The 23399-nt window shown below is 38.4% G+C and overlaps 3 protein-coding genes across 12 annotated transcripts in view; 2 read left to right on the forward strand and 1 right to left on the reverse strand.

Annotated features, from left to right (window-relative positions):
* LOC135131219 (pancreatic triacylglycerol lipase-like) overlaps window positions 1–23399 on the forward strand; it is a 173906-nt gene that overhangs the window by 56568 nt on the left and 93939 nt on the right. The gene's annotated exons all lie outside the window — the stretch shown is intronic.
* Window positions 1–23399, reverse strand: part of LOC135131212 (agrin-like) — a 147729-nt gene that overhangs the window by 53438 nt on the left and 70892 nt on the right. For all 6 annotated transcript variants that reach the window (XM_064058820.1, XM_064058817.1, XM_064058815.1 and 3 more), the window contains one exon: window positions 11861–11896. In XM_064058820.1, the coding sequence (XP_063914890.1) occupies window positions 11861–11896 (36 nt within the window). The remainder of the gene's footprint in view (window positions 1–11860; window positions 11897–23399) is intronic.
* LOC135131226 (uncharacterized) lies at window positions 239–2803 on the forward strand. 4 transcript variants are annotated; one of them, XR_010280898.1, is made up of 3 exons: window positions 239–368; window positions 453–1339; window positions 1386–2803. XR_010280898.1 is itself a non-coding variant. In XM_064058851.1 (3 exons), the coding sequence occupies exons 1-2, from the start codon at window positions 1130–1132 to the stop codon at window positions 1518–1520; spliced, it is 345 nt and encodes a 114-aa protein (XP_063914921.1). In that variant the 5' UTR covers window positions 239–1129; the 3' UTR covers window positions 1521–1557; window positions 1606–2803. The 4 variants fall into 4 exon arrangements, 3 of the variants coding, with proteins under 3 accessions (XP_063914921.1, XP_063914919.1, XP_063914918.1); XM_064058851.1 differs by having other exon boundaries at window positions 239–1339; window positions 1386–1557; window positions 1606–2803; XM_064058849.1 differs by having other exon boundaries at window positions 239–1339.

Consider the following 23399-nt stretch of genomic DNA (forward strand, 5'->3'; position numbering starts at 1 on the left):
ACCGTCAGAACATCTTTTGCAGAAATCCACAACGAAGAAGTTCATGATGTATTCCGAGATAATATGGTTTTGAGGTTCGTTTGTCATAAGTCAGCGTTCATGGTTTTATTTGCGTCATTTTAGGATCTACGATGACCCGCTCGTTAAAGGATCCGTTTGTTTGAAAGAGTTGAAGACAGTCAATACGGCAAACGTTGTAGAGTGGATTATTATAGGTCTTCGAGCTCGTTAAAAAAATGCTGCTCATTACAATATCCAGAATATGTGTTCGCACGTCATTTTCATGTTTTTCGTAAGCGTACGGGAAATCGATGGTAGAGGTGACGAGAGCAACAGAAGTGGAAGACTACGACTGCTGGATTTGGCAGGTAACGAAAGTGCTGGACGGGAACGAGCCAGAGATTTCGGCACTGTCAATTATTCTATCCAGACTTTACCAATAGTGGTTAAAGCTGCAGCCCAAAGAATACAGCACGTGTCTTATAGGGAGTCCAAGCTGACTAGAATTCTACAAGATAGTTTGAACGGTAACACCAAAACCGCGATGTTAGCCACGTTCTCGCCAAGCTCAGGGTCTTGGAAGGACACCGTAGCCACACTGGAACTAGGACAGCTAATCTATAGTTACAAGACTACGTCAACGTCGACAGAAAGCAGGTCAATTGATTAACAGAGTTAGATGATGAGCTGGACAAATTGCATTCTGAACTCGCCCGCTGCCAAAAGATGCGAAGGAGTTTTCGTCAGCAACCAAACCTTCGAACAAATGTCAGACGATACTAACAACAATAACAACCAAAGAGTTCTCGAACTGGTGGGTAAAATCGCCGAATTAGCGAACCACAAGCGTTCGATTGATTTGCAGTATGGCTCCCGACAATTCTCCTTCCACAAAAAGGGATTCCCTTGGGATACTTGTATGTTTATCTAGCGGGTGTATCCCCGGCACGTCCAGTGCTCTGAATGCTTTGATAACACTCCTCAAGGTTTTTCGTTGCATCAGCCAAACGTGTCTGCAGGTCAACGCTCCGGTGCACTTGATTCTGCAACAACTGCGTGAGAGTGCCATCCAGTCGACCCAAAGTCGACAATGTTTTTTCGAGTATATTTTGTCCAGATGTGTTGACCAATGACGATCGCCCGGTTTGTAAGACATCGCGAAATTCCTGGAATGGCGTTTACAAATAAAGGAGTCTTGGTAGAGCTCTACCAAGACTTTTCAATATTTGTAAACGCCATTTTAGAAGCACACATCGCTAAAGTAAAAGCTATAAAAGAGCGAAACGCGAATATGGCCCTAGCACCAGTACGAGAATCCATCAATCATTACTTGGAGCAAGTAAGTTACATAATTTTACTAGTATTCGGTTGAATGTTTATTTTAGCCGCGCAAAATCCTGAATACCTCAATGGTGAAAATAAAAAATGTTTTGCAACAAGCCGAGTCTAATCAATGTCTCGTGCACACTCAAGCAGAGTCAGATCGGAGCGCTATACACCAAAAGCGTCAAGCAAATTGAAGCAACCGTCAAGGAAAATCTAACTCAAAGAAATGAGGTAAGTCGGATTAAACTGTGGTACGTGGTTAAGTTATTTGCTATTTAGGAACTTTGCGATGTCTTACAAATCGGGCGATCGTCACTGGTCAGCACAGCTCGACAAAATTTAGTCGAAAAATCATTGCCGATTTTGGGTCGAATGGATGGCACTCTCACGCAGTTGTCGCAGAATCAAGTGCACCGGAACGTTGACATACAGACACGTTTGGCTGATGCAACGAAAAACCTTGAGGAGTGTTATCAAGGCATTCAGAGCACTGGACGTGCCGGGGATACACCCGCTAGACAAACATACAAGTATCCCAAGGGAATCCCTTTTTGTGGAAGGAGAGTGGTCGCGAGCGATACTGCAAATCGATCGAACGCTTGTGGTTCACTAATTCGGCGATTTTACCCACCAGTTCGAGAACTTTTTGGTTGTTGTTGTTAGTATCGTCTGTCATTTGTTCGAAGGTTTGGTTGTTGACGAAAACTCCTTCGCATCTTTTGGCAGCGGCGACGAGTTCAGAATTCAATTTGTCCAGCTCATCATCTACCTCTGTTAATCAATTGACCTGCTTTTTGTCGACGTTGACGTAAGTCTTGTAACTATAGATTAGCTGTCCTAGTTCCAGTGTGGCTACGGTGTCTTTCCAAGAGCCTGATCTTGGCAAGAACGTGGCAATCATTCCGGTTTTGGTGTTACCGTTCAAACTATCTTGTATAATTCTAGTCAGCTTGGACTCCCTATAAGACACGTGCTGTATTCTTTGGGCTACAGCTTTAATCACTATTGGTAAAGTCTGGATAGAATGATTGACGTTGCCGAAATCTCGGGCTCGTACCCGTCCAGCGCTTTCGTTTCTTGTCAAATCCAGCAGTCGTAGTCTTTCACTTCTGTTGATCTCGTCACCTCTACCATCGATTTTCCGTAGGGTTACTAAAAACGTGAAAATGACGTGCGAACGCATATTCTGGATATTGTAATGAGCAGCATTTTTTTGACGAGCTCGAAGGCCTATAGTAATTCACTCTACAACGTTTGCCGTAGTGACTGTCTTCAACTCTTTCAAACAAACGGATACTTTAACAAGTGGGTCATTGTAGATCCTAAAATGACGCAAATAAAACCATGAACACTGACACGCTGTTCCAAAACTGGAATATGAACGGCAACGGCAATTCACACAATGGAAGTGATAAATAAAGTTGGTATTTGTTTGAGGATTGATGAACATTTTCATATCAAATTATTTGAATATTTGTAGTTGTAGTAATTATTATTTCACAATTTTATTGCTATACAAAAATTCTATGATGCTTTACTTTTACTATTAATAATGAAAATAAAGCATTATAAAATTTTTGTACGGCAATAAAATTGTAAAATAATAATTACTACAACTACAAATATACAAACAGTTTGTTATCAAAATGTCGAGAGTTCATCAGTACTCACTTCACTTTTCTTTTTCCTGTGCACAAACACGAATAAAATTGTGAAATAATAAAATTTTCGTTAATAATTTCATGATTTCGTGTTCTCTGCTCGTCTATTTGTAATATAGGTATTTGTGTATTTATTGTATTGTATTTATATTTACATTTATATTAAATTACAGTTTATAAAAGTCTTTATTACAACCCCCACTTTGTAGTTTTTCTGCAAAAAAATGTGAAATTTAGAACATTCTTGCGTTTGAATTTCTTTTTTTTCAAATTTCGCGCGCTATTTTCCCTTCCACTTTTGCCAAATCAACAACAACAACTTTGAATAAAAATGTGCTAAAATATCACCGAATGTGCTTAACCTCAAATCATCATCAAATTTTTCTTGCAACAAGGTCGATTTAATTAATGGCTAATTTCATGTTTTTTCTCGCACAGTAAGAAAATATCGGTCTCCCACTTCTGTCTGTCTGATTTCAGGAGTATTTTAGAAATAGTCGGCCGGTAATTTCGAAGATTATCTGTCTAATAAAAATCTGGACAGACGACAGACAGACAAACGGAAACGAGAAACCTATTGTTTCGCACTTTACGGGTCATGACACTAGCCAAGTTTACGGGCGGCAAGTAAAAATAGTGTCAAACTTTTTAGGGGGCAGTATAGGCAGTTAGAAATAGAGATGGCGTCATCAAAATTTTGATGGATCTTATAAAATCATAAAATTTTAGCGCAAGTTCGACAGCTGTTGTATATCCAACAAATTTCCTATAGGCGGAAACGAGAAACCTAGATATTATCCAAAGTTGCCCTGTCACAACACTTCTTTACCTATCGTAAAACGTAAAAAATCTCAGACTTCTTTGCTTTTATCATAACTTATCCAAAAGAAAACAAGTAGTAGAAAACATTTATTTTTATAGTCAAATGCACAATCGCAACTATGAACAAAATCTTGCTTGTATGATTCTGGTTTTTTTAACTGACTGTATAAGGTGAGCATTATAATAACGGGACCCTGACCAATTTTCAATGCAACACAACATACATGAATCAGTTATTGCTAGGTTCCAAAATAAACACATACGTTTTTTGGATGAACGTAGGTACTCTTGTTTCTAAAAGACGTCAATCAAAATTTCACAAATGAAATACATATTAAAAAAACACCAACATAACACATTAATTCAAAGAAATGTAATAAATAAATTGATCAATTAAAGAACGAGTTTCATAAGGCAAATATTAAGGCATGAATCCAAGAGTGGATGAGTGCCACAATGGCCTTATGAACGACGCACCTTTTTTCGCAAAATTTAATTGAAATTTGAGTTTTTTTTAATCTGGGGGATTTTGTCGTGGTTCGTGATGTGGTCAAGTGGTCGAATCTGTGCTTAAAAAAAATTCAATTCACCCACCCGGTTTTCATTCTAATTACTCATGTTATTAAACAAGTGTATTTTCTATTGATAACTAGTGGACAAAAAGGTAAAACTAACTCCACCCAGCCTCGTTTTTGAATTTCTCCAATCTACTCATAAAAAAATTCAAATTTCAACCCATTTTCGACCATTTTCGAATGTCAACTAAAGAAATTTTCTTGTAGATTTCGAGCCCTGGAATTCACTTCCGACGTCGTTTCTTTGATAATTGCAACCGTTTTTCCAGAATAGCCCACTGAAATATCGCAATATTTGGAATTTTTAAAAATTAGACTCTAAAACCGAATATTTCTAAAACATTATTCCGTTACCATAAACAAGCACAGACTTTTGGACTTCTTGTTACGGCACCGTCAGAAAATACAGTTAAAGAAGTTCGTGACGTAGATAAAAATAATGAATACATAATTCGAGTCAAAATTTCCCTCTCGCAGTGCACACCATCGACTCTGAATAGCATTTTCTTAACTAGTTACATTTAAACCGGCGCCACGGAATGCAGTGTATTTCTTGAAATTCTTTTCGTAATTTTGTTTGAAATACCACTCGCATCGGTGTAATTAAAACTGGATTAAAATGTTTGGACGAATTAAGTTTAAAAACAAGCGTAAAGAATGTCTAAATTAAAATGAAGTTTTAGTTTTGAAAATTCGGTATCGGGGAGCGATAAATGTTCAATCAAACAATAATTTTCCGTAATAAACTCAACGTTCCGTTACTTATTTTAATCCTGTGATTGTTCAATCGATTCATAAAAAGCGGGTTCCACTCCTGCGATCATTAATATAATCATTTAAGACCATTATTTCAGCATCAACGCTCTCTTCTCTTTATTTAGAATCTAGAGATAAGAGATAATACTCTCAGGGTTAAAATTTTGAGGATCGTTTTATCATGTACTTTAACGCAAATTCCGTCGAGAATTGTTACTAGCGTAATAACGGTAGAAGAATTGAAATTTTCAACTCGATTATTAAATACCTGCAGTAGTGGAGGACTCGTGAAAGAACGACCAAGAAAATGAGAGGCATTTGTTTCCGGTGAAAGATAAAAGATAAGTGACCCTTTTTAAATGTTGTATTTTTGCCTGCCTGCATCTCCAAGATCCGAGTTTAATTTAGAAAAAGGGTAAATTTTCGGTTTAATTCTTCGTTGCGAGAATGATGGAACATGACTAATGAACATGATCTGAACACTTGTCCCATTATCGGCAGCGACAAGTTTAATGATCGTGCGAATGGGGAAAAACGCCGGTGCAGTTCAGAGAGGAGCTTCTTGTAGTGCAACAACTGCTAGCAGTTAAGTGAATAATTGAACTTAACTATCTGAGCTTGAAGTTGTTGATCTGATCGGTCTCGAGCCATCAAACTAATCCATAAAAAACAAGTAAACAACAACGAGCATTCATCGTTGACAGAGATTAGAATCCGAAAATATTATTGTTTGCTATGGGAAAGTAGAAAAATCAATCCTAGCATGTAAACAGGTTTTTCCCGTTCGTTCTGGAGCGCACGCAAACATCAATATTTTACAGTTATGTCAGTGAAAGTATGTGAATGGCTACCAACGTCGGGAAACCACAAATTCGCTAATTTAATATACCGGTGCACGAGCAGTCGAGGAAATTTTGTCGATTTAAAAAATTCAACCGGCGCATCCACCATTCGATTCGGGTTAGGCGTAGGTATACTAATAAATCGAGGGTGAATTTTGTGCGCCATTATACTACTAAGGTGTGTATTTGGCATTGTGCATGCAAGGAAATAATAAAGTATTGCTTCGAACGGAATCGATTTAAGTACATCCGTTTTTTTTTCTTTTCCTCGAACCAAATACACTTAATACCATTTGTATTAAGTATATTTAGGCTAATGCGCTCGGGGTTGATTTTCATTATACGGCATTATTGAATTAAAGTGGTGTAGTATTTATGTCGAGTAAAGGACGCAACTCAACGAAAATAATTTTTGTCCCATTTGAAAATTTTTTTCGTCGTTATGAGCTGTCACTGCTATCATTTTTCAGCCGCTGCGTCCTGACAGACACCGTTTTTATTTATATGTAATCTGGCGATGACCACAGACGTAATTAAACCATAAAAGAACGTCCTCCGAATTTAACACTTCGCTAACTAAAGAATTTTTTAGACCCTTGCTTAAGTACATCTAAAAATTAAATCTCTTTTATTCAGGGGCGACGTCACGATCGCTGATTATATCTTATTCTTGTAATTCTTTCTTCGTCGCTAATTGGATTAGATAAAGTGGCAACAATAGCCATGAATTATAGTATAATCCGGTTTAAATTCAAATAATTGTTACTTAGATGTCAGTGACGGCGATTGACATTGATTAAGTCTGGCATGCGCAATAACTAAAATACGGCGTTGAAATCTCCCTCAATCGACTGGAGAAACTATTTCCGTGCAACTTTTCTGTTACAGTGGTTAGATTAATGCGTAACGCTGTTTACGATATTGAGGACGTCACCATGGAGAACTCGGTCGCCCTATGAGCACACGACCTGCCATTAAGTCCTTTATATTTATTGTGTGAATTGTTACCGATTTGTGTATTTCGTGGTTTGGAAGTGGCCTTGGGTTGGCCGTTTGAACTAGACGATGGAACAAATAAAGGGGTGGGACTACATAAATTAGGTTACGCAAGTAATTTAATTGCTTCAATATCGACGACTGTATTTATGAAAAAAAAAACAAAATCAATTCGGAAACATTCCGCTTCTGTTGCTAAAGGATTAAGTATTTCGACGTTTGTGAGATACTCACAACTTAGATACATAAATATTAAATCTCTTTTATTTCGAGATGACGCGCGATATGGCGCCGAGGGTTGTTAATTATATTTCTTATCTTTGTAATTTAATAAAAACTCGAAAAACTTAATAGAACAAAATGTTGGCATGTTTATTCGAACCGTTGCTTTTATAAAGTGGTAGTTTTATTAACAAAGCGATTTTAAAAGTTAAATTAAAAAACTTCGAGAAGTTCGTGCAATAAAAATGGTTTTCGTTGTTATTAAAGGAGTTACAGATATCGAACACCATCAATAATCCGCGTCTCGGCTTTGCATTATTTCAAAAATGACGCTCTTGATTTGATTAGGTTAAATAAAAGCTCCCACTGTCATCGAGCTTTTAGTGTCAATAACATTACCTGTCGATAAATTTTTAATTAATTTCGAAAGAAAAATTAATCAACTTCGATCGCAGTGCTTTCAACCAATTTGTCAAATTGGCCATATAGAATTGCTCTCTTTCTAAATAAATCCATCTCGATAAATATTTCGTAGTGGTTAAACGAAATTAATATTTTAGCTGGGTTAAAGTACAGTTCAAATATGATTAAATTTTTAAGCCGATAGTGTTTACGTAATCGCGGAGAATTAGATCGAGTTTCGCTTTCTGCTACATAACCCACATAATATTGTAGACGCAATAATCCATTATGGTGTTAAATATTTCTAAAACGACGACCATACCCGAGACTAAAACACCGGCGGGTCCAGACTATACAACAATATTTGTTTGTTGCCACACGTAAATAACAGTGCAGAACCGACGAGGTTCTTGCAGGAGAAAAGCTGTATCGATTATGTACGAGTTCGTACGACTGCATTAAATTTTAATAAACATTTTGAATATCCGTTAATATTTTATCTGCTATTAAAATCATATATTCGAAATTTGAGCTCTTTACCCGTAAATGACATGCGGCATCTGCCCATCAGCGCTATTTCGTTGGTAATCCCTACAAATGGCATTTTTATATAACCGTATCCTCGGTGTATAACAAAACTGACAATATATTCATATATTCGTACTGCATAAATCACAGCGCCGTACATCATAAAAGCTTTATTTAACAACTGATAAATGAATATTGACAGCATTCATAAATACGTAAAAATGAAGAGTTTTATTTAGAAATTTCGAACACATACAACTCCGGCCAAGAATTAAATGCATGAGATACGAAATGTTGCGAATAATTTATAACGTTATCTTCAAACAAGCATACGGCGGCGTTACCATTAATTTTCGTCAAAATAAAGCGGTCCCACATGGTCACTCTGACGTGGAACATTCAAAATCATTTAGATCGTTCAATGGAAACGATGTCGGCAGTTTCCGTTGCATGATTGTGGATACACACCAACTACAATTATATTATTTGTGTACTAATGGGTCATCAGAGAATATACGCTCGAGGGCCATATATAACGGTAACATTTCTAACGCGGTCTCTCAGGTCATTTTAAATTTGCTTCAGAAATTCTTCTTCATAAAATGCCAACGAGGACATCGCTAAATTTTGTTTATGAAAAACTGGGGAACTCTGGAATTTGTTACAAGTCGCTGCACCACTACCTGCCCTCAGCAACGACGTAGTATTCTTGTCGCTATTCTTTTTGTTTTTATTAAAAAATGGATTTAGCGAAAATTTTCCTCGACTCTTGGCAAAACTCGACTCGCAACTTTGTCGACCGCGTGTCCAGCTCTCGTAACAGTTAAAAATGTATCGAGTTTGGTGATAGTTTCTGGTGATTTGGAGGTTAGCCGAACTAAGACTGTCGTATTTTTGTTGAAAAACTCGTAGATCGAGTGATGCGTTGTTGGGGAAAAAGTTCGTGGGAAAACAGATCCGGACTCAGATAAATTTTTACGTAGTCCTTTGTTTCCTCTCTTATGACGTACATGTAATCGGTTCTACAAACGTAGGATTTTCACTTTTTGACGTCAGCTGTGGTGGGTTTCGGTTTCCTGTACCGCCTGCGCATTGGCTTATTCGTGCTCGTACAACCACCCACAAGCATTATTTTCACTTATTTAAGTATTTTTACTGTGTTTCAATTATTTACTTATGTAACAAACGAGGGCGTGTAGTTATATTCATCAGTTTATGTTTCAGTACTCGCAGAATCTGTCTCACATGGTAATCGGCCGTTAGATTGGCCTAATTTACAGCCTCCCCCCTGCCGTTTTTGTATCTTGTACACACCGCGATAAATTAGAGAAAACTCATCAAACTTTCCGCGAATAACTCGTTATTAACGCTGAAAACTAACTTCCAGAAACGCATAATTAGAAAACAATTGAACAATTAACAATTTCGTAACGTAGCGTCGAAGGACAAAATTGAGGCTCGATCCGAGATCAAAGAAATTGCGGCGATGATAGCAATACAGTGCGGATATCAAAGGAATGCATATAAAATACCTGTCTAACCTCTAGGGTCGCCAAAAATCAACAGAAATTTTTGAAAGGAACCGTTTTACTTTAAATGCAAATTGGAATTGAAGTGCGCGCGCTAAATGTACAGCTGACGAATTTATAATTAAGAATTTCGAGATCAAAGCGATCAGATTATATGTATAAATGTTGATGAAGGAATATCGATCGCGGTTATTTTTGTTTATCCAGGGGAGGTTAATGAGTAACATTAAAAATAATTTCTGACCAGATGACGAAGGACCGGCGCCCGAAAAAGGTTACAGACGAGTTATTTATTTCGTAATTATATTACTTTGAGGTTGTGCGAAAAAAATGTCGGATAACGAATTATTCTTTCATTTATACGATTTTTGGTCAATTTTGTGGCCGCTAAGCTCTTTGATCATTCGACAAATTTACAAACATTTAATCTCCATGACCCGACCGATCAACTTCATGAATTATCTGCGCAAAATTCCGCGCTTCATTCGGATAAAATGTTATTTATTCTGGGTTGCATGTAATGGCAGTGTTAACTTTGCAAAATATTCTACCGGCGGAACGATAAAATCGCTCAATTTAAATTCCGAAAAAGTTTGCGGCTATTTAGATTACACTTCTCGAATTAAGGGATAATGGACTAATTATATAGGCGCACAACAATGCATCGATCTTTAGATTTTTTTTAAAGGTTACGCCATTATCGAGCAGCAACAATCGTTGTGGCAACTAATCTCTTTTCGTTTCAATTTCTAGCACGTTTCGAAAAATTTTCTAACGATAATTTATGTCGCGCATAATTGTTCCTGAGGCTCGGTAAATGTTTCTTTATCGCTTTAATACGTGTACGGTTATTGCTGTAAATAGATCACCGCAGAATATTGCATACCAATTACGTGCACTAACTAAAATTAGATAAACCTGTCTAGTTTAACGGTGCGTCAAATGTCCAAACTAACCACCGCTGCACAGAACGAAACCTAAACATACATTAAATTTCAAAATCACACTTGCAAATTGCATTTACAAGATTGATTCGACGCGATGTTTTTAAAAACAGAATAAAATAAAATCGAGCGTCGACAGAATGAAATTCTGTTATTTTATTCAAAACAACGTAGCTCAATCTGATGAAAATGTTTCATTAATTAAGGCACTTATAATCAGGACATCCGAAATATGGCACTAATGGATAATTCGCAGTTAGTGGAATAATGCTTATTAACACTCAAATGTCTTTACACATCTTAAGCAAATCACCAAAATAATTATTTTAGTAATGCTCTAATAATCAAGATCTTAATTAACTGAGCGCTTAATTTACGTCTCTAATAAGCAGTTGTTTATGAGTACTCGATGCTCGTTCCTTTATGACTTCGGTTGCCGAAATTTACAAAAATCGACTACGTCTTGTACGTTCTACGCTTTTTTAATAGACGGTTAAGCGAACGCGTTTTTCTAAATACGTCGACGACTTGACCCGAATAACGACGTCGTATATCGTATATCTTTGTCGTACGACGTCCGTTCTCGGAAGCGGCAAAACGTTGAGTAAAAACCCTCACAAGTGTTATTATATTCACGAAGTGTCTCAAACATACATTCGTGATGCCTTGACCACCAACATTTCAAATACCAAGAAAAGAAAAATGGTGGAGGCGCCGGGATAATAAAACTAATCCTTTTAAAATCGTCCTAATTGTAATCTAGTATATTAATCGTTAAACTCCTTAACTTACAGCTGGTGTTAAATGTCAGGTTATTATGTAGTGGCCGTAAATTTTATTACGCGTACTACAAGCAAAACGTTATCAGAAGACATCTCCGCGTTAAATTACTGCCTTGTATTATAAAAAATCGTGCCCCGTTAAAGTATTTTACTCAAAATAATGCATGCGAGGGAATAAAAATGCGAAAATAAATTTGTTTGCGTAGTTGGAAAATCGCGTACCGTGCGAACAGTTTCCTAGAACGAATTAGAATCGTAAAGGAAATTATATTTTCCGAACTTTAGCAAACTACGAAATATGGAGCAGATGCATAGTCAATATTTTGCGAACTTGATGCAACTAAGTTTACAATGAATACCTCATGTAGTAATTTGCATAGAGAGTTCGTGCATTTCATATTTTAACATCTGCCAAAATTATGCAAATGTGACTTCAGTTTCAATCAAGACCGTCATAAATTCAAATCAAACTCACCTTCTATATAGTGCTGTCGCGGTTTGTGCATCAAATCTGAAAAAGAAAAAAAAAGAAAAATTAACCTTCCTTCGAACGAATTTCCCAGACAGAAGTGTTTGTCGAAGACGTAAGAAAGCAAACATGTTTACGTCAACCGTGTGCATTTGGTGCAGTCTCTAAATTTTCCCTTCGTATGTGTTTTAAACAAAAATATATGTGATGAGTCATACTTAGAAGCGGTTAACTAAGCGAACTCGGCTATGCAAGCACTAAGTACATGCACTACATTACGAACACTGAAAGGTACGCAATAAGTGGGTGTGTTTATAACAAACATTAATGCATACGCGGACTCTGTTCTAGACTAATTAAAACCACTACCGCCGTCTCGCTTCTTTATTACCACGATAAATTACCATTTATTTCGCTGGACTATGGCAACCGCGAGAATTTTTTTCAAATACACATAAAATTAGGGTTGTTACTTACTCAGCTTTTTATGGCCGTTACCGCGAATAATCCTACTCCGACATATAAAACTAGGATAAGACCGCAGTTTTAAAGCTGTTTACACGGCGTAAACCAAAGGTGGATATGAACACGGAACATGCAGGGATTTTTTAATATTGCCATGTTCTACAACACGGAACGCGTACAAATTAGGACGACAGAAACAGAACAGAAAGCAAAATTTAATAATAATGCTAACACCGTTTTGATATTACGGCTATCAAAAATATCAAGTTAAAAATTTCGACCATTTGACGAGCGGAGCGAGCCGAATTACTTTCAAAAGTAGATTGATATTTTTCTCGACTGTCAAAAATGTCACTTCGACACGAACAATAGAGACGTTTCATTGCTGCAGAGCCCTACATTTTGCTGTTGATATTGTTCGAGTTCGCGATATCAAAAAGCTACAAACGATATTTGCTTAAACGTCTCTTCTTGAATCGGACAGTGGAAGCAACGCGGTTCGGTTTTTTAAAGATACTATTTGATATTTTAATATCAAAACTGCGTTCGCTATTTGTTAAACCACAACTCGGCCTCCGTCGATATCGGTTTTCGTTGAGGTCTCTCGTATCCAGAAAATCTCAATAGGACGTATCAATAACTCACGATTGGTGTGCTATTGTGTAATAAATCGGCGAATTTAAAAAACTTTCCTCGAGAGTTTTGTATTATGTTTCACACATTGACATAGACCTAGGGGTGAGAAAATTTTCACTCTTTATTCTTGAAACTCGTCCCTAAGGTGCAACTTTTACCTGAGCGGCGTTGTCACATAGTCATCGCGACACGAACGTTAGCGTTTGTTTATCTCGAGAAAGAGAAAATAAGGAGAATTAGGCAAACGATTTAAAAGATGGAGTCTGTCGATAACAAAGGGTCTTTCCGTAAAGTGAGTCGCATAAGCATAATATGAGAATGTGATTAAATTCCAAGTCTTCATTATTGCTAATATCAAATATGCGAAAATACGGAATAAAGTGGAGGACGTGTTGTTTTGTCGGGTGCCGGTCGTTGCTGTTACGTTTTGTCTTTGATAAAAACGGGTTTGCTTAGGAGATCTTTTTTATCTGAATCTGTGAGTGGGTTCGATTAATTAAATTCTTCTATTGTGTGTTTTACTAGAGTACGTAGATTCCAGATATCGTTCTATCTTGGCACGGCTTTATTGCATGCCTCTACCTTAATCCCAGTTTCTGCGTATCAGAAGCAATTAATCTCATCCAGATGGAAGTAGCATGTGTCGATAAAATCGACGTGATCGGATAAACATTTTTGTTTGTGCGGATGTAACGTTTAAGGAGGAATCGGAACGAAAATGAAAGCTGTGGGATAATTTTTCAGTGTCATTTGGTGTTTTCAGGTAAGTTGAAATTAGTTGGGTTATTTTCGTAATAAATGTCGTGGTGATAAATCTCTTGTTACGTTGAGAGGTAAGATTTTATCAGCAGACCGTAAGAAAATCAATTTCGGGGGCACAAAGAGGATCAATCAAGTAGGAAAATTATTGTAATTTATTTATTGCGTTGTCTGTGTTATTAGAGAAATGTGTGAAAAGGCAAACCTCATAATTTATACAAAAGGCTCGAGAAACATGCGAACCTTCAGAAAGGGGTAACTCGGAACGTGGGGAATTATCGTATCGATCAGTTGTTGCAAGTAAATATCGAGACGATAAATAAAATATGTATTGTCAGAATTGCGTATAATCAGGATTACTTCATCCAACTTCGCGATTCTGGAATGTTCGGAAGTAACTTCCGGAGTAATTAAACTTTATTCAGGAACGTGCTAAAAGAAGGGAACGAAAAACTGGCCCGCAGCTCGATATTTTTTTTAAATAAACCTGGATATTTTAGATCGTATCCGATTAGCATTACATCAAGTTTTAAATAAATATGTTTCGTAACTGTTTGTTTTCGTGTACCCATAAAAGCTTTAGTGTGTGTCGAGAGAACCTTCATCAAAATAAAACTTACTTTTATTTACAATAGCAATAAAACCGATTGGCCACTTTACGCTTTAACAATATGCTTTTATGCAAAGCTGAGTGATATAAGCGAAATGAGAAAACTTGGAAAAGTGGAATATAACGGTAGAGAAAGTGCGGATTAGATCTAAAGCTGTGTAAGCTAAAATGCTACGATATGAACTTATAGAAGCTGCTTCGAAACGATAAGTCAATGTAATAAACTGAAGATGCGGCAGCATTTTCAAACAGACACTTACATCTAGAAATGGAAAGTTCCTCGTCTATTGATTTCGGGTGACGCCGGCTAAATCAGACCATTAATAACTCAACTTCCTCGACCCGAATTCGTACCAATAAAACACAATTTGATATCTGCATTTGCCCGGCTGCGAACTTGCGCGTACCTTTTAAACGCACACTGTTAACCACCGATAATTACTCTGTATTTACAAAAGAAAAAAAAATCATCCTTGTATGTATTAATAGTCGCTTCTCTTATAGCCTGTTGCATAAAAATGATACCATTTATTACAACCAAAATTAGTTTTGTCGAAAGCATTCAATTGCGTGGGTATCAAAACATAAAATTATTATTATTATTAAATTTCACTTCGCGAGCAGCAACATTTTGTATTTTCAGTGACCAATTCTTTTTTTTTTCCTACTAGTGGAAATAGTTAATCGTAAATATCCGCCGTCTAACGACCCATTAATAAAATCAATATATGGCTCCAAGGGACGCTTCTTCAAATTTTTAACAAACATAATTAATGTTATCCTCTGGTCGAAGAACGAGGAACAAATTGAATTTATATTATTCTTTCGATAGAATAGCTTAAGGAAAGCCAAGCTTCACAGCCCTTGCTCAAAACGATCTCCCACCCGTTAGCGTTGAGCGTCATAAGCAGGTTAATAAAGGAGAAGATGAATTATTATATCGCCTCGAGAAGGTTATATTTCTCGTAGAAGTGTCTCTAGCTATTTGCTTAATGTAAGCATAAGAACCACCCAGTTTCCTAATTGGTGCAGTGGACTCACAACTTGAGTTTAAATGCTCGTACAGACGGAGTTTTTATTTCACGTTGTGTCGGAACACTTGTAGACATGACTCCAAAAAATAAAAAGACTACATCAAAGGATTACTGCAGCAGTGAATCTTCGTTGTCTGGGTGCGTTTTTGTTGCTCATTAGCAACGAAAATTTTCCTTCGACTCGAAAATTATTGTTATCATTATTAAAGTGGGCAAGTAAGTTCACATTCGTATTGCAGTAACTGCTTAGGTTCACATTTAAGTCGCGGCTACCTACTGCGAATACTAAGACCGACATTTCAAAACAACCTTCTGCGGCGAATTGCAAGAGTGTGGTTGTCCTAAAAATAGACGTTCTTTGTGACTTCATGCATTAACTCTCAAAGAGTTCTTTTTGCCACTCTCGTTCGACAAAAGACAACTTTCAGAAACTCGACTATAGAAACTATCAGAGCTGTTTATTGTTAAGTTTTTATTTTAGATTAGGACTAAAGCGCCAAGGTAATTGACAAAGCCGAGCTGTCGGTAACCAAAAAGCTTTCGATCTAAATTTCTGTGCTAGGTTAGCTATATCAAACGACAAATTCTTAGGAGTTCGAGCAGCTACAAAACCACCAAACCGATGAACATATCCCGAAGGAATTAATTTGAAGTTATGTTATTATTACTGAAATGAAATGCTCGCGTCTGCGTTTTACCTACATCTCGAATTTACAAAATTTGCATTTTGCTAACAACGGCAGCGCGAATTTTTGTTTCGACGGAAAAAATGCGCAGTGCAGCTGTGATTCGATTAGCCGAATTAGCAAAGTAGATTTTACGGTTATTTTTCGACCGTGTGGTAAACCGATCATATTTTGTAAAATGGCTCTTGAATTTCTCACTTTGACCGATCTGGGATTTAGAGTTCCTTCTTCGTTACGACGGTCATAAAATCCCGATCTGGCGATGTGGTCGAGTCAGACACAAAAGAAAATTTTATTTTTCCGTGTCTTGTGTAAGTCGGCAATAAGATAATAATGTCCATGGAACGAGGTTCGGTGTTTTGCTAAATTACAAAATGGCATTTGCTTAGGGCAGGAGCGGATTAAACGTTATGCTCTTTGCTTGGATTAGTCGATAAAAACAATAATTATAATGATATATGGGCTATTTAATGGAAAAGCCCTGGTGAAAGCGTAAGCTGGGCGACATCAGGTTTCAAAAACGTAAATATTTCCAATTGTGCTTTTTAGGGCTATACATTAGCGAAACCGGACAGTGGAAGGGTGAGCAGCGAGCACATAAACCGACACGTGCTACACAGTGCCATTATATAGACATCACGATTTATACGATAAGGGTGATCGATGTGCATGGACGCCTGATTACTTCTATCTACAAACTCACTATTTACACCCTCTCCACACAATGCGTTCTACGTTCAAATAATGCTCAATAATTATTGGCTGCACGCGGATCGATAGTGATTAATCAAGTGCACGCCCTCTCTTACGACTTAGGTGCATCGACGTTTCTAACGACGTGCTTTGGACCCACCTCGAATATTCGTTTCGGCGAAGATAACTAAATTAAAAATCTCATTTCGCCGTTAAAACTTGGCTAGTGCAATTGTCCGTCACGTTCTAAACACGGCCGGCCATATCGGACATCAAAATTTATGTCTCTGCACGGTTTTTGCTACATTAATCCGATTTCGATTCAGTTTACGCTAAACGGCTCAGTCGGTAGGATTCAGATATTGACGACAATCCGACGCAAATTTCTTCCTATGCGAGCGAGATTTTGACAAAAAGAGTGTTTCTAATTCGATTCGGTGACCGCTTTCGAATCTAATTTATTTAAATTGGGAATTAAGTCAATTATGAGACATGGCGTCTTGTCAGCAACACGTAGGCCCATTAATTTCGGGAAAGACAAAAACGGTCCGGCTTTGTTCTTGCATCCACATAAGAGGGCAAAGAGTTGACGTGAGAGTTGCGAAAAGGTGACGTGACGAACGTTCTCGAACGGCTTGACCTGAAACTCGAGACTTTAAAATGTCTCGCCAACATTTTTATTTATGAGTTATTACTTAAAAAATGAACGGCGACTTTGAAAGCTGCGGAAGCGAACGGAGATAAGGACCATTATACAAACAAGTCTATTGACCAGAAAGACTTCTGGAGTCGCACTCGTATTTTCTGCCGAAAGGAAAATAAATCTTCAAACGAAAATGTGGCATTTGAAAGTTAACAACATGTTCACACTCGCTCTCTGCCGAATGCTTCGACTTTGAGACTTATTAAAATTACGTTTGAATTCTAGCTTGTAATTAGAAGGTTATATTACGGACCGCGAGTATATTTATAAGTTTAAAATAATGGAATCTGAGGATGTATTTAATGAGAGTTAATTTGGAGTTAATATTACCTGTGGCGTACCTAATATTAACCATGCATAAGTCCGCGATGTTCGTGCTCACGCCTGAGTGGTAGCGAGATACAATATCAAGCGATTAGTTGCGGCTAGGGCTCCAAGTTGAGAGAAAGCGCTACGCAACTTGGCAATTATGAATCTACGGCGGTCGACGCTTCATCAACACTTCTAATGACAAAACTATTAACTAATTTGACACTCGTTTAACCGGTTAATGCTACACAGGAACTATTATAACGAACGCGTAAGCGCAAGCAGCTCGAAACATCTAACAACATACATGCAAAACACCACCAAACGTACAGTTGTAGTAAAGCAGAATCCCGGAGACCAACACGAAAATGACAACTAGTAAAACTAAAATGAGCAGAAGGATGGTGGGCCGACACCAGGACGCCAAGCAGGAGTTCCTCGCCGACGGCGTGGTAGAAGAGGATCTCGAGAAGCACCAGCCGCACGACTCTGACTCGGGCGGAGCTGGTTCCTGAAGATGCACCGGTCTCAAAACGCTGCTGTCGCCGGCGGCGTTCACCACGACGCCGCGGTAAACGTTCGCCCTGTGGGGAAAAATTCCTCGAGTTGAGTCGTCGTCGTCGTCGACAGAAATCAAAAATAGCGCGAAACGCGGACGTTTCGACCTGACCAACCTAGGTATGAATCCGTCTTCGTCGTCGTCGGCCCGAAGCGTCGCGTCGTTGTAGACGCCGTAGGACGCCACCATGCTAGCCGCCGACTGGGGTCCGTTCGTGTACCTCATGGCGGGTTCAGGCGCTCCTTCAGACTTTGACCAACACCAGCAGGAATGTCTCTGTTCTTTATCGACCGTCGCGGCAGAGCTGCTGCCATAAGTATTCGTTTCCCTTACGTACCAAGAATCGCTATACGTCTGGGGTGATTTAGGCTGACGGCTATTCGTATTGTCACGTGTCACGTAGTAATTCGTATTTATTCCTGGCTCTCCTTTGTAATTAATTTTGTTTGCGCTCAGAACCATTTCTCACACATTGCCACTTTTTATGCTCGGGAAGACGCCATCACGAACGGTTCGAAGCGCGATTTTTACCGGCAGAAATTTTTTTTCAGGCGAAACGCATGTAAAACGTGTACGCTGTACAACAACAAATTAACTGTTTTTGAGCACATGCTTGTTAGTTTTTGTTAACACCATCTCTTTCCTGGACTCGCTAGTAGCTTGCACGGATTCTGCAAAATAAACACATTCGGTTATTGGTTAACATAAAACACCCGACCACAGACTTTCGTCCTGTTCGGCCTACGTCTACTCAGAAATGGAAATCTCTCTGTGTCTACAAGACTTTTCAAACTTTTGCTTTACTTTGGTCGAGTTCGATAGTTAACATTAAGACCCAGTTTGTCTCGTTTTACTTTTTTTTTTTAGTATTCTACTTATGGGCTTAAGTCGTTTTTGTAATCTCGATAACGAAGTTAAGACAGTTTCAAAGTTTTGGCAACTTTCCGAACCAGTCATCTGCTCCGTACGATTAGTTTTTGCCGATGGGGCCGCAAAAATGATTTTTATTTTGAATTTAATAGAGATGCGTATCATTTAATTGCTGCGGTAATTAAAAATGGTCAGATCTGACACGCTATTAATTTCGATAGTACGACGACACGTCTATTAGTTCGTTGCGGTTTTCTCGAGCAGGGTAGGGAGTGTCAAAAATTGATTTTGTTTATTTTTAGATAAATACTTTAAAGTCAATAAAAGCGAGCAATAGGTAATTTTATTTCAATCAAACTTCGCGATATTTCGTTATGAATATCGTCCTTCGATCAGTCGTAGCGTCGTCATTTCGCAACCGACGGGATTCGTCAATTTGTTACGAATGTTTGTTGTACTAAGAAAAATCTAGGTACATACGAGACGCATTTAAAACGAGTTTGTTGAAGACATGCAACGGACTCGATGTTTATTTTATATTTGGTCTTTATGCGGTTCGTAACGACCGTGTTAACCGTATTTCGTAAATCTGATGAATTCCGTCGGCCCGTAAAACGGACGGGGTCGGAAGAGTTTAATAAATAAACCAAAAAAATGCAGACAATTTAATCGAAATGACACACCAACGGAATTTAACCTCACATTTCGATACTTCGGACGACGGCGATATTGGAAAGTTGCAACCTTGAAACTGTTAAAAATTCGACTTAATTGACTACTTCCGTTCGGCATAAGGAATGCGGCACGTTTCCGGTTCCGTTCTCGAATCGCAAGTTTTTAAAACTACTTGTGACACCTTGAGTAATGCCGCTTTTATTTTCAGCGGCATTATCTGAGCGAGCATGATATTCGTGCAATTTCTTTCATTGCAGATAAGGAGGTCGAACCAAGTGCGCTTTAATTACTTTCAATTTGTTAGTTTTTTGAATATTTTTGTGAAAACTGCTGGAATATTCATGCCCACTTATTAAGCTGTAGTTAAAAATCGTTTTTGTATGCGCTAAGCAACTTGTTGAATAAAACAACGCAATCTGGCATTATTTAAAGGCGTTCCGGCATTATGTCTACGCTCATTACTCCACATCACCTTAGTTCATCTTAATTTAAAGAGCTACATCGCTTCGCAACCGTTTCGCAGATCGCGATGTTGTCCATCCGGATTTGGAATTCCGGCTTCGTAATCTGTTGTCGTTTACAACTTAATTTTCCAACAAATTAATTAAAAACGGGATTGTCTGGCGATGTGTTAGCAAACTAATTACTTTTTAAGCCGGCATTGTCTGAAGCGTCTGGAATTTATGTTATGTCGGGGAGAAGTCGGCAATAATTGTGCAAAAACGTGCAGATTCGCAAAAGAATATAGTGCACCACCTGATATCGGTGTCCCGGAACTCGTTAACATGCTGTCATGTCGACTGTCATGCCGTTTTACTTAACACGAATAAACGAAATATATCACGAGGGACTGTCGGCTTTTGGCCTAAGAAACTTGAGATAAGAAAAGAAATTAATTAAAATGTCGCTCGAGTAATATCACTACTAAATATTTATTGTTTGTAATAATTTTAAGTTGTCAAGGAAATTTATTCGACTTTGCGTATCAAATATTCGAGAAAGGTAAAATTATAGCCACTTCTCGGCACAGATTGTGAGTTGCGGAGATAATACGCAACAATAGAAAATAGCCGCATTATAAAGCTTTAGTGGCCGTAAGTCGGTTACAACCGATAAAACGAAATTGTACCTTAAATCTTCAAATGAGAAGTATTCATCAATATATCTCCTCCGGCACCGTGCTTTAGAAATTTATCGCAACATGTAGCAAACACAAAAATACAAAGTTGTGAGTTCCTTCCTCCAGGACAAATAACATCCATGAAACGATACAGTGGAGACTGTTGCTGATATAGGTACACCTGTCACAGGTGCACTACAGGCAATATTAATAGCTCCACGAAAATGGACAGGAGGCAACCAATCGTAAATCTTCTCGTTCTACGTACAAAATAAATACGTATTTCCTAAATTGTGACCGCTTTTCGTATCGTTATTTCGTCGCCAAGCCGACGACGCCCAGTGGCGACCTGCAGAATCGAGGATTTAACTACATCATCTAATTAATCTAAATCCACTGCGAAATACAATCCTGAAAACACCGAACTTGACTCTACAGGAATGGGAACGCAGACCAGCATCGGCGTTAAACACGCTATCATCGATTGTATCGAATTCACCTGCGAAAGAGAAAACAAACAACACTAACTAGACGTAAGACGTCTTCTTCGGGAAGAGGATTTTCCAGGACCTAAATTACGTTGATTGTGACACCGGACCGGAAGATCATCTAAACTTATTAGGCGACAAAGATGTTTTGCGACCAATAGTTGCTAAACGGAATTGCTTCGTTTAGAGAGTCTCGTAGTAATAACTCTCGTCGTGCGCCAACGCAACGGGCCATAAATAAACACACGTAAATAGTGATTCGTTAGCTGGAAGCGGTACAGAAAAAGCGGTTTTGTTTACGTTTGCGTCGAGTTTAGCGGTTGCACCCCGTAACGGCGTTATGTTAGCTGTTTATTTAAAATAGTATTGATTTGAATTCGTCTGGGTTAGGGTCGGTTTATTCAGTTCGTTTCCGTGGGACAATAATTTAGTCGGCTAGTCATGATGCGAGCGTAGACAATGGTCACAGAGTGGCTTTTTTGGCTTCATGAATCCAAAATGCGCGTAAGCAAGCGACCGAAACATGTCGTCGCCTCCCGCGAAGTTGTACTCGATTTAAAATCCGATTTCGTGCGATAATAAAATGAAGTCGTCGTGTGCGAAAGAAATGACTAAGCAACGACGGATAAACGTTGAGGTTGATCAAGTGTGGAGCTCATTAACTCGTCTCTACGTCGTAATAGATTATTCGTCGTCTTCCAAGGAGCACCGAGACTGCGCTTCATTGATCAGCGCTTATTGCACTTCATTACAAGAGTGCAGCGACGAGATCCCCGATTTCATCGCTATTCAAAGGAGCGAAATTTACGCGAATGAACGGCATAACAACATTCCGGACCACAATGGTGCCATAAGTATCGGATTCTTGCTCGGTCCGTGTATTTCCGCATCGACACATGTATCTTCCGAGCTGGCGCCCAGCGTCCCAGCCACTATACCGTGGCTTCCATCAATCTTGCTCTCCGTCACGGACCATTTATCTCCGTATTTTTCGCCTGTCCTTGCCTTACCTTGCAACCGAATGTTTCTAACTTGGAGAATTGCCGATCACGTATGTTCTTTTGTTTGCTTTTAAAGAATAAGCTTTTAAAAATATTGCGCATATGGACGGAACGCCTGCGTCTTACTGATACGAACGAAACGAGCCTAAATACCGAAACCGGATCATTGTTTTCGCAATTTTTAAGGCCCGCGCCGAATTTAATTTCACTAAGTGACGCATTTTTCAACGGCCGCAATCAAAACCGTATCAACGCACGCCGGTAGCGACCAATATTTCATCGCAATTACCTACTCAAAAGAAAATCACATTCGCGACTCGTACTTAACAAATTTTGATCCTATCGCGTTCACATAAAACACGAGGATTTTTATTTCTGAACCTTTCTCGACTCGATGCTGATGACACGACTCTTTGCGCATTACGCGCGATAACTGAAAAAAAAGAACGAAGGAACAACCGAAAACCCAGAATTCATAACAATTCTTATTTGTATTTAGAAAAGTAGAAAAGTGCCGGGCTTTCTTACTCAGTTAACAATGTTAATGATCTTTGAACGTGTTAGCAAAAAGAAGAGGCATTTTCGGGACAACAATGAAACGTTCTTATCTGATACCTCGCTACCTCACTCACAATTTATAACGTATAAGCTTCTACCATGCCACTCGATAAATCTTACCTCTTGTCAACTCAACAACTATATTTGCACTATCGCACCGCATTTTTCTTCATTTTAGTGGCAATCGTAACTAGGTACATTTACATGTTGAGAAGTTGGCGAGTTGCACTGGGAACGCTCCTTTGTAAATTTAAAGTAACCGAACAACTAAAATACGAAATGAGTTTACATTTGCGGAGAAAATCGTTCTGGAGCAAAGCATACCTTCGTTCCTAGGTTTCGTACGAACGGGTAAATTTAGGCTCTCAGCAGGCTACGC

Source organism: Zophobas morio, unplaced genomic scaffold, assembly GCF_036711695.1.
Source record: "Zophobas morio isolate AGI-343-1 ecotype UQ-CSIRO unplaced genomic scaffold, CSIRO_AGI_Zmor_V1 ptg000019l, whole genome shotgun sequence".
NCBI classification, from domain to species: Eukaryota; Metazoa; Arthropoda; class Insecta; order Coleoptera; family Tenebrionidae; genus Zophobas; species Zophobas morio.